Source organism: Leptodactylus fuscus, chromosome 3, assembly GCF_031893055.1.
Source record: "Leptodactylus fuscus isolate aLepFus1 chromosome 3, aLepFus1.hap2, whole genome shotgun sequence".
Lineage (NCBI taxonomy): Eukaryota > Metazoa > Chordata > Amphibia > Anura > Leptodactylidae > Leptodactylus > Leptodactylus fuscus.
Genome location: NC_134267.1, coordinates 72,694,116 through 72,706,179, shown reverse-complemented (window position 1 = coordinate 72,706,179; position 12,064 = coordinate 72,694,116). Strand labels below are relative to the sequence as shown.

The 12,064-nt window shown below is 42.1% G+C and overlaps 1 protein-coding gene across 1 annotated transcript in view; it reads left to right on the top strand.

Moving 5' to 3' along the window:
- The window catches only part of GALNT2 (polypeptide N-acetylgalactosaminyltransferase 2), a 111,298-nt gene that overhangs the window by 55,091 nt on the left and 44,143 nt on the right, over window positions 1–12,064 (top strand). The window contains exon 7 of the mRNA XM_075267778.1: window positions 7,063–7,184. Within this exon, the coding sequence (XP_075123879.1) occupies window positions 7,063–7,184 (122 nt within the window). The remainder of the gene's footprint in view (window positions 1–7,062; window positions 7,185–12,064) is intronic.

Genomic DNA, 12,064 nt, shown 5'->3' with positions numbered 1-12,064 from the left:
CTCTGATAAAAATTTGTATAAAAATTGATAATAGCAATTCCCCAAAGTGGTATAACTAAAAAGTACACCTGGCCCCGCAAAAAAAAGACACCCTATACATCCCCGTACACGGAAGTATAAAAAAAAGTTACGGGTGTCAGAATACGGAGACTTTTAGAAAAAAAAAACATTTTGGCACAGTTTTGGATTTTTGTTAAGAGGTTAAAATGTAAATTAAACCATATAATTTTGGTATCCTTGGAATCGTACCGAAACATAGAATACAGGTGACATGTCATTTTGGCTGCACAGTCAACGTTGTAAAAATGAAGCATGTAAGATAGTTGCACAAATGCACTTTTTCTTCAAATCTGAATTTTTTTTTTTCCAGTTTCCTAGTACATTATTCAGAAAAATTAATGGTAGCATCATGAGGAAAAAACTGTCCCGCAAGCATTAAGACCTAATAAGGCTCTGAGAGCGGAAAAATAAAAAAGGATATGGGGTTTGAAAGGAGGGGGATCCGAAACGAATAACCAGAATCGAAAAATGCCTGCAGCGGGAAGGGGTTAAAGGGGGTTTCGAGGAATTTTTTTCTATTAGGCTGGGGAAAATGAAAAGAGGTAAAAAAAAACAACTTTTTTTTTTTTCCCGGGTGCTCTAGTGGCTCCCAGTGTGGTGTGGTCTGGTTCTTCTTGTCTGGAGTTATCCTCCATCAGAAGTTTTGCCCCATGTGCCCGCTTAGGCCACCGATAAGCAAAGGACATGAGACGTAACTACTTGTGATGTCACGTGTCTTTTGAGGCCAATTTGCGACCTGAGGAAATGGAGATGGAACATCAGTGTGGTGGGGGCGGGACATCCTCCTTAAGAAACCAATGGAGCAGCAGGAACATACCATGCTGTTAGATATCAGAGAGTCGGAGACGGGGGAGTGAGTGGTTTTGGTTTTTTTGGTTGTTTTTTTTAACTTAAAAAAAATAAAACCTAAATAACTTATGTGGATTGGTTTCTTGAAAGAGCAAGTGCAGCATTATCTGTAATTTATTCAAATTATTAAATTTACGGTTTTAAATATATAGAAAAGTGCTGGGTATTCTGCAAGGGATTGGTTTAAACCTAGCTTCAATGAATCAGTGTTTTGTGCCCAGACTGTCGTCCCGCACACTGATCTGTGTAATACATGTAAGGGCTCGTTCACATCTGTGCCCGGTCTCCGTTCTGCAGATTTCTGTTTCCTGCACAAAACGGAGGCAGGAGACGGAAACCTGCAGGACTCTTTCTCACCCATTCATTTGAATGGGTGAGAAAGCTGTCCGGCTGTGAGCAGCGGTGAGTGTTTTATGCTCTCCGCCGTGAAACCATTTTTTAAAATCCGGACACGGAGTCGGACATGCAGTACTCTGTGTCTGGATTTTAAAAAAAACAGTTTCACGGCGGAGAGCATAAAACGCTCACCACCGCACCCGGTCTGTGGTTTCCGTCTTCTTGCATGCAGAAGACAGAAACCACAGAACGGAGACCCGAACGCAGGTGTGAACCTAGCGTCACATGTCATGAGGGTGGGTCGACAGAAATGAATGGGCCAGTGTGATATCTGGTAAAAAAAAAATCTGGACAGCACACTGACCCTAGCCCACCTGCAAGGGGCTTAAGACTGAGGCATTGCAGAAAAGCTTTGGGTTTTTTTCCCCCTCTCCCATGACAGCACCAGTGTGACAGAAAGAGGATGCCCAGGGACAGGAAACCTATTGAATAAAAACAGGTGGAGCCTCTCCTCTCCTGAGTTTCCTGTCACTGGAAGTGAAACCTGTCAGGCACCCGGGGTTGGAGTCCATGCAGTGGTGCATAGGAATGGGATAGCCCTGGTTGGGGTCCTCTTCCGATTCCCCCATTCTTCCTCCTTGACTGCTGGGGGTTGTCTTCTGCGGGATAAAGGGCTAATCCATTCCTAGCTGTTCAATGGAGGGACCCTTTGAGATGGAGGGTTGGTTTGCCACTAGTTCCTTCTGTTGGGTCTGGGCTCTGGTGGGAGGAGAAGTTTGCTGCAGGGAAGTTGACGGATGCCAGCTTCTGCTAGAAGAAGGAAGCGCTAGACCCTAAGTCACCAGCATGCGTGAAATGGCGCTAAATTTAAAATTGCTAGTACTGGAGGACTCTGGCTGTGGTATCCAGCAGTGGAACATGGAGCAGCAACAGCAATTTCTACAGCAACCTCAGCAGCAACTTGTACAACAGCAGCATCATCATTAATATCATCAGCAGCAGCAGCTGACAGCCAGATCCAAAGGCTATGATGGGGCCAGAAGATGCGCGAGTGAAGTCATTCAGGCTTCGGAGGGTCTGTACAGACCTTACTGAACATGCGTAGTACGCTCTGTTCGGCGAAGACTTCGAGAAACGTACTGCTCGTGCACGCAATTGTGGCCTCGAAAATATGGCCGCCGGCCGGCACGCGCAGTTGGCTCTAGTAGTGTCTCGCTGGCAGAGCCGACTGCGCAGGCGTCGGAGTTGACGCAGAAGGAGGACGACAGAGAAGGGGAGGATGCAGCTGAAGAAGGAGGCGTCGCTGGAGAGACTTCTCGGGTAGCAGTGGGGACGCCCCCATCGCCGTTTGAGCGCTGGTGCCCGCCTCCATTACTGCGAGAGAACTCATTAGCCTACCCTTTAAGCACTAAAACCTAATGATAAAATCACAATTCATGGTAGAGGTCCCATCCAAAACCCAGCACAAAATTAGAGACAATACATAGTGTTGGCCAAAAGTATTGGCACCCCTGCAATTCTGTCAGATAATACTGATTTTCTTCCAGAAAATGATTGCAAGCACAAACTCTTTGGTATTAATATCTTCATTTATTTTGCTTGCAATGAAATAACGCAAAAGAGAATTTAAAAAAGTCAAATCATTGATCATTTTACACAAAACTCCAAAAATGTCCGAAAACCCCCGGTTCTCTTTACATTGGTGAAATTTTATATTATTATGTTATTAAATGTTTTACAAATTTTTTTGCTTCAAAATTTTTTTCCCTATTTTTCTCCTCTAAAACCTTAGTGCATCTTATGGTCCGGTGCGTCTTATAGTCCGAAAAATACGGTATATCAAGAAAGTTTTGTTACGTATGGTGCCACACATGTAAAGGGACTTTATACACTATTGTGTCACTGCACCAACAAAATAAAGACTGGAGTATACATGTGAGGCAGCATACGTAACAAAACTTTCCTTGTAAATATCCGATATACATTTTGAAGTGTATGTTATATGTAGTGATATGTTTGAATCCTAAAATGTGGCAAAAGGTTGAAAAGTTCAAGGGGGCCAAATACTTTCGCAAGGCACCGTGTGTATATGTATGTGTATATATCTCTATCTATCTATCTATCTATCTATCTATCTATCTATCTATATACAGTATATGTGTGTGTATATATATATATATATATATATATATATATATATATATACAGTGTGTGTATGTATGTGTGTGTGTGTGTGTGTGTGTATGTATATATATATATATATATACACAGTCCTATGAAAAAGTTTGGGCACCCCTATTAATCATCATTTTTAGTTCTAAATATTTTGGTGTTTGCAGCAGCCATTTCAGTTTGATATATCTAATAACTGATGGACACAGTAATATTTCAGGATTGAAATGAGGTTTATTGTACTAACAGAAAATGTGCAATATGCATTAAACCAAAATTTGACCGGTGCAAAAGTATGGGCACCTCAACAGAAAAGTGACATTAATATTTAGTAGATCCTCCTTTTGCAGAGATAACAGCCTCTAGTCGCTTCCTGTAGCTTTTAATCAGTTCCTGGATCCTGGATGAAGGTATTTTGGACCATTCCTCTTTACAAAACAATTCAAGTTCAGTTAAGTTTGATGGTCGCCGAGCATGGACAGCTCGCTTCAAATCATCCCAAAGATGTTCAATGATATTCAGGTCTGGGGACTGGGATGGCCATTCCAGAACATTGTAATTGTTCCTCTGCATAAATGCTTGAGTTGATTTGGAGCGGTGTTTTGGATCATTGTCTTGCTGAAATATCCATCCTCGGCGTAACTTCAACTTCGTCACTGATTCTTGAACATTATTCTCAAGAATCTGCTGATACTGAGTGGAATCCATGCGACCCTCAACTTTAACAAGATTCCCGGTGCCGGCATTGGCCACACAGCCCCAAAGCATGATGGAACCTCCACCAAATATTACAGTGGGTAGCAAGTGTTTTTCTTGGAATGCTGTTTTTTTTTGGACGCCATGCATGACACTTTTTTGTATGACCAAACAACTCAATCTTTGTTTCATCAGTCCACAGGACCTTCTTCCAAAATGAAGCTGGCTTGTCCAAATGTGCTTTTGCGTACCTCAGGCGACTCTGTTTGTGGCATGCTTGCAGAACCGGCTTCTTTCTCATCACTCTCCCATACAGCTTCTCCTTGTGCAAAGTGCGCTGTATTGTTGGCCGATGCACAGTGACACCATCTGCAGCAAGATGATGCTGCAGCTCTTTGGAGGTGGTCTGTGGATTGTCCTTGACTGTTCTCACCATTCTTCTTCTCTGCCGTTCTGATATTTTTCTTGGCCTGCCACTTCTGGGCTTAATAAGAACTGTCCCTGTGGTCTTCCATTTCCTTACTATGTTCCTCACAGTGGAAACTGACAGGTTAAATCTCTGAGACAACTTTTTGTATCCTTCCCCTGAACAACTATGTTGAACAATCTTTGTTTTCAGATCATTTGAGGGTGGGCTGTCCATGTTCGGCGACCATCAAACTTAACTGAACTTGAATTGTTTTGTAAAGAGGAATGGTCCAAAATACCTTCATCCAGGATCCAGGAACTGATTAAAAGCTACAAGAAGCGACTAGAGGCTGTTATCTTTGTAAAAGGAGGATCTACTAAATAGTAATGTCACTTTTCTGTTGAGGTGCCCATACTTTTGCATCGGTCAAATTTTGGTTTAATGCATATTGCACATTTTCTGTTAGTACAATAAACCTCATTTCAATTCTGAAATATTACTGTGTCCATCAGTTATTAGATATATCAAACTGAAATGGCTGCTGCAAATACCAAAATATTTAGAACTAAAAATGATTAAGATTAATAGGGGTGCCCAAATTTTTTCATAGGACTGTATATATATGTTATAGGAGTGCATATCTCTGTTGACACAAAGTGTGTACAACATATTGGGTACTGAAATGGCCTTTTTTCCCCTTAAATTTCAATTTCCATTTTGCATTTTAAATCTATTAACTTCTTGTGAATGTGTAAATTTTAGGGCTAAATAAACATATTGAAGAAAATAAATGTCTAAATTGCAACTCAATATTGTTTGGATTCAAACCCCCCCCCCCCCAATCATTCCCACCTCAACGTGACTTTCTTTACGTGTTACACTTTGATCTGTTTATGAGAAGATAACCATTCCGCTTTGTACTTTATTGTATTTGGCTGTAAAAAATGTTAAATTTAATAAAAGCTGATTTACAAAAAAAAAAATACAGTTAAAGGGTTAACAACTTCCGAAATGTTTAGAATTATTTAAGGGTTGCCTTTTGAAAATTGAGTGGTTTATTGGGGGGTTTCTAATATGTAGGCTTTTAAAATCCCCTTCAGAACTGAATGGTCCCTAACAAATTGGTTTGGGAAATTTTCTAGATTTTCAATAGACTTGTAATCCCTCTAACATCCATCATAAAGCAGAGATATGGTAGATAAATTAATGTATGACTATTAAGGTATGACAAGGTATGTTTGAAAAGCAGAGCACTTCACATTTTGAAAATTTTTATATTTTTTCATAAAGAAGTTAAAAAAAAAATAGTGTTTTAGAGAAAAACAAAATCACTTGGGTCTAAAAATCACCTACGTATTTCATCAAAAAAAATGGACGTCTCCTTTGTTAATTAGCAGCTTTTTTAAAAAAAATTTTCTCTAGTTTTCATTCATTTCATAAGTGATACCACTCGAAGGCCAATGCATCACCAGAAACAGTCTTTTAGGCAGTGTCCTTATGAGGTTAAAGCTACTCTTTTGACAAAGACTAAGGCTAGGATCACATTTACATCATAGTCTGCAAAAGTCAACGGTTTCAGTATAAAAACAAAGAAACCTGGCAGAGCCCATTATAGTCTGTGCTGTTCTCAGGTAATCGCTGTTTTTCCAAGATGGGCTCTCCATCATTTGTGTCACCCTGGCTGACCAGAGCAACAGAGAGCCCAGCGCAAGTGTGAACCTAGCCTAAAATGTTACTACACAAGGGTAAATGTCTAGCGGACATACCTGCTTCACTCCCTGTCGAGGCACTCCTCCTGGTTTTCTGTCCCAGCTCCTCTTCACAAGATAATTGCAGCCATCTTTGTAGCTACTGTCAGAAAATCCTATACACACCCCACTTTGGATGAACACAGTGACCACATCAGCAGAGCTGGGCTGTTTCAGGTCATTGGGTGGGGGTGGGGGTGGGGATGTATTGCTCTTGGGACTGCAGCCTCAGAATGCTTGTTGCCATCTTGTCAGGAATAAGTTGGTATGGGAGTGAGTGCAGGCACTATATATATATTCAGTATAATCAGTTTTTTTTTTTGTTGTTTTTTTTTATGGGATGGAAATCCATGCAAACACAGGGAGAACATACAAACTCCTTGCAGATGGTTTTTGCCTTTGGTGGGATTTGAATACCAGGACCCCAGTGCTGATAGGCTGCAGTGCTAACCACTGAGCCACCATGTGGCCCCCTCTTTCGGGAGCCTTCACACGATGTAATGCTGCGCTCATTCTGATTGTAAAAACACATTCAGAATGAGTGCGTAAAAAGCAGCTCCCATTGACTTGAATGGGAGTCGGCATATGTGCGCTCCCCATTGAAATCAATGGCAAGCTTTTTTCCCTATTGCTTTCAATGTATTACGCGATCAGAATGAGAGCAGCGCTACATTGTGTGAAGGCTCCCTAAATGTGTTTTTGCATCTGTAAAGCAATTATAGTTTATCTACGGTAAAATATTTCATATTTGTGTGTCATCCACATTTTTTTTTCTTTTGTTTGTTAAAACAGGTCTTATGCGTTCTCGTGTTAAGGGAGCAGATGCAGCCCAATCTAAAGTTCTCACCTTCCTTGATAGCCATTGTGAATGCAACGAACACTGGCTGGAGCCACTCCTTGAGAGAGTTGCTGAGGTAAACACCTCTTTTTTTTGTTTTGTTTTTAAACTCCTTACCATAGAGCAGTGTAGAACTGCCGTGAGGTCATGAACTCTGCAGCCACATATATTATACAGCACTGTTTAAAAGTTTTTGGCAGCTGTGGATAAAATGCTAAGATTGTTAGTGTTAATACGCTTTGTTTGTTATTGAGGACCATTCAACACCTCCGCCAAGTCCAGCTCTTTACATCATTTAATATGCTCAGGTCCACTAATTCTTGCACTATTGGAATTATTTTTTTTTCTCTCCCACGTAATCTCCAACCAATAAGTGCTGTTAATTTTGGTTCCTCATATCCTATTTAGGCTCTGTATGGTCAGGTACAGGATATCAGTAATATTGTTAATATGTTAAAATGCATTACCGGCCCAGGGGGATAAAGGCAAGAGTCTCCCTTAGTATAGTACTGGGAATATGGTATACTGGAACGCTCTAGATGATTTGTGGAATTTGCACAATGTTTAGCCATGGTCTGTGGAATCGGCTCCATCATCGTGCAAAATTGCAGCTTCTAGGGTATAATAATATATTTACAAAGATGAATTAAGAGTTGTTGCCCCTTTGCCTCTTCACAGAGCTTATAATGGAATCTATGAAGAGTTTGTCTCCAGCGGCCTCTCTAATGGGCCAGTTGGGAAAAACAGCTCCTAATTGCTCTTCTTTTAGCATTAGTATGTTAAAATAGTGACAGCAAGGATCAGTAATTGTCCCTGTACAGGAGTGTAGCCACAGTACCAGTGTACAGCCAGCAGGGAGGATTACTAATCCCTGCTATCTCTATTGAAATGTATTAGTGCCAAATGGGCAGCAGTCATCATCAGTAGTCTTTGTGGAAGACTGTGAGGATAATTATACTATCTGGGGGGGACACAGTAACATTATACCATGTGGGTAGGGGACACTGATAAGATAAGATAAGATATTCCTTTAATAGTCCCACAATGGGGAAATTTCAGTGATACAGTTTCATAGATGTACAGTAGTATATAACAAGAGAGAAAACACATAGAAGCTCATGGCAGATAGAGAAATCCTATGAATCATAGCAACTAAAACGAAAGAAACACAGACACACTGCAGGATCATTTACTTCTCTGTGTGGAGTGATGTTAATAATACAGCCGAATGTGGTTGGAGGACACGAGGAGAGGGGTCACAGCATGTAGATATAACAGGCAGAAAAACATTTTTTGCAGAGGTGGGGGACATATGCAGATGATAAAATCATCATGATAAAATGTGGCAGTTCCTTTGGTACGTAGTGAAACCTCCTGCTCACAGCTGATAGTTCGGTATCTTGCATCAGCACTATTGTCCATTAACAAAAAAAAAAATGCCCCAAATGTCCTTCATCACAAGCCCTCCTCCTCCTCCTTCCTCCTTACCACTGTGTTCTACTTCCCCAAAGAAGTCTGAAGCCATCCAGGTATACAGGGTGCTGCTCTCTTGGCAAGCTTCCATAGCTCCTGGGTTAGGTGGGTGATGGTAGGTTTCAAGGCTGTAACAGAGTCCCACGTGTCCACAGTAATAGAAAGAAATACCAGTCAGCTGTAGCATCTTCACACATCAGCAATAGACGCCAGAAATCATCTCCTTGAACGAAGAAGTCCACACTTCCATGTAGGTTTTCTTCCATGCCGCATGGTGTCCTGGGGGGATGGTAACAGGCACATGTGCTCCAGGTCTTCAGTCATTGTCCATGCTTTAACAATAGATACAAAAGGAACAAAAACTCCACAGGGTCTTCCATTCGATTTATAGTTGCTAATTCATAGTGCTAGATTCTTGGTTACAGGATTTTGAAGATACAGAGAAAAAGAGTGAGAAAGGAAAGATAAGGTTGCTCCAAGCTTGGAGCCCTGTATCGAGGCAGCCACTAAGGGCCACTAAAGCTCTGTTAGTGCCCCCCCACATACACACACACTCTGTAATTCCCCATCTTATTTTGTGAATAAAACTTATTTATTAAATGCCAGCATGTTCCGCAGCAAAATGGAGGGTTCAAGTACAGACAAAAACATACATTACAGAGTGATAGTTAATTCACACAATAGGACTGAGGACTCGGCTCGCAAGAAATTATAATCTATGACAGGGGTAGGCAAACTTTTTGTTCTGCGTGCAGATTTAAATTTAAAAAATCAAAGGTGAGGTACTTTCAGTACTACGCAATAATTGCATGGCTGACGACCACTACACTAAAGTCATATAGCATAAACTGTAACTTATGGGTGCTGTCTTACAGCGCTCCCAGCCACATGCGTTCACTGCTGTTTGCTTGGATACACGTGTACTTTTCCATTGTAAGTACATGTGTATGAGACTGGTAGCAGAGTGAGGTAACACCTGTAGGGGACGACACACTAGGTTCTTGGATGCTGCATCTAGTCCCCAGCCGCCAGTACCTTCACTTTTTTGTAAGTGAATTGCGGATTCATTTCAGCACACATTCCTTGCAGTGCGGTAACAGCAAATCCCCAGCCACGAATTAATGGTTGTCACACTTACACCAAAGTGACAGCATCTGGGTACACAGAGTCAGCTTTTTAGTTTATTATTACCTCCATATATCTCACATATTAGCAGCCCTTATGTGAAACACAGAGGGGTTAATGTGAGGGTCATGGTGAGATTAATTGATATTAATGTGAGGCACATGGAGTTACTAAAACTAAATTAATAACCCCAAATGCCTGACATTACTAGGAACTGTAACCAAAGCATATACCTGTTATTTTTTTACTTTCACTTTGCTTGGAGCTCACCTCTGCTCCTTTTCTTCTGTGCAGGATGCAGACAGCAGGAGCCCATCACTGCAGGCAGGGTGCTTAATCTGTATAGTGATGAGCTCTGCCTCCTGCACTGCACTACTCTCCTCTCATTGGTGGGCAGAGAGGGTAGCCAGAAAAGGGGGATTGTCCTGAGAGCACTGAAGGGACGCTCCCTCTTTCATTACCTGTAGATTCTGTGCTAGTTGCCTGGCCAGCAAGCTATGCAAAGAGTGGCACACGTGCCAGGGGTTGCCAAACCCTGATCTCTGAGGTAGAGGAGGTGACACAAGAGGTAGCAGGGGCGGCATCGGAGGTAGAATTGCTTATACAGTGGTCCAAACATTTTTGTGATGAAGGTTACTTTCATTACACACAAAACTGTCAATGTCCTTTTAATTTAATGTGTAAATGGTGCCTGGACATATGAGGTTACAGTCCAATATGGAATCATGTCCTGTGGGATAATGCGAGAGTGAGAACAGTGGAGGGTTAGTTTTAGGGATTCTAACACTGGAAGGGTTTTCATTTGGAATTGTGTTAGGCCGGTATGTACAGATGTGTCTTTAGTTTGTGCTTGAAGCTTTAGAAATTGGGAGTTTATCTGGTTCTCTGGGGTAGAGCATTGCAGAAAATGGTTCAACTCAAGAAAAATGTTGGATACGGGAGCTGGAGGTTCTTTCTTATAGTAGAAGATGATAGACTCAGGTCGTTGACGCTGGGTTCACACCAGCGTTCGATCTCCATTATGAGGTTTCCGTCTTCTGCATGCAGAAGACTGAAACCTGTCAGACCGGGTCCGGCCGTGAGCGCCTGTGAGCGTTATATGTGCTCCGCGGCGAAAACGTTTTTTTTTGTAAACCGTCCACGAAGTCCTGCATGTCCGACTCTGTGTCTGGTTAAGAAAAAAAAAAAAAAAAACCCGGTTTCGCCGCGGAGAGCATAAAACGCTCCCCGGCGCTCATGGCTGGACACTTTTCACACCCATTCAAATGGGATGAGGAAGGAAAAGTTATGAGGTGCAGCATTATGGAGAGCCTTGTGGATCAGGGTGATAAGTTTATAGCGATAGTCCTATACAGTGAAGGAAATTATTTTGATCCCTTGCTGACTTTGTAAGTTTGCCCACTGACAAAGACATGAATAATTGTCTATGATTTTAAGGGTAGGTTAATTAGACCAATCTGTATGATTTTGAGAGTGATTGGGAAAAGGTGCTGTGGTCAGATGAGACAAAAATTGAGCTCTTTGTCATTAACTCAACTCGCTGTGTTTGGACGAAGGGAAATGCTGTCTATGACCCAAAGAACACTGTCTCCACTGTCAAGCATGGAGGGGGAAACTTTATGTTTTGGGGGTATTTCTCTGCTAAGAGCACAGGACTACTTCACTGCATCAGTGGGAGAATGGATGGAGCTGTATACTGTAAAATCATGAGTGACAATCTCCTACCCTCCGCTAGGACATTAAAGGGATCCTATCTTTCAAACACTTTTTTTTTCTAACTAACGCATCGGAATAGCCTTAAGAAAGGCTATTCGTCTCCTACCTTTTGTTGTCTTCTCCGTGCCGCCATTCGCTTGAAATTCTGTTTTTTCTTGGTATATAAATGAGTTCTCTCGTAGAACTGGGGGCGGGTCCCACAAAAAAAAGTCCGCTTGCACAGTATTGTAAGCGGCCATTTTCTCATGGCTGGTGGGCATGCACAGTCGGCTTGCCCGAGGCCTAGAAGTTACAAGCTACCGCCGGAAGAAGACGCGGTGAAGACCTCGTTCCAGCAGAAGATGGAGGCGGCACTGGAGAGTTCTCTGACAGCATTGGGGACACCCCCAGTGCTGTTTGAGCGCTGGGGCCCGCCCCCAGTGCTGCGAGAGAACTCATTTACGTACCGACAAAAACCGGAATTTCAAGCGAATGGCAGCGCGGAGAAGACAGCGAAAGGTAGGAGACAAATAGCCTTTTTTAAAGCTATTCCAACGTGTTAGAGAAAAAAAAGTGTTTGAAAGATAGGATCCCTTTAAAAATGGGTCGTGGCTGGGTCTTCCAGCAGGACAATGATCCAAAACATACAGCCAAAGCAACAAA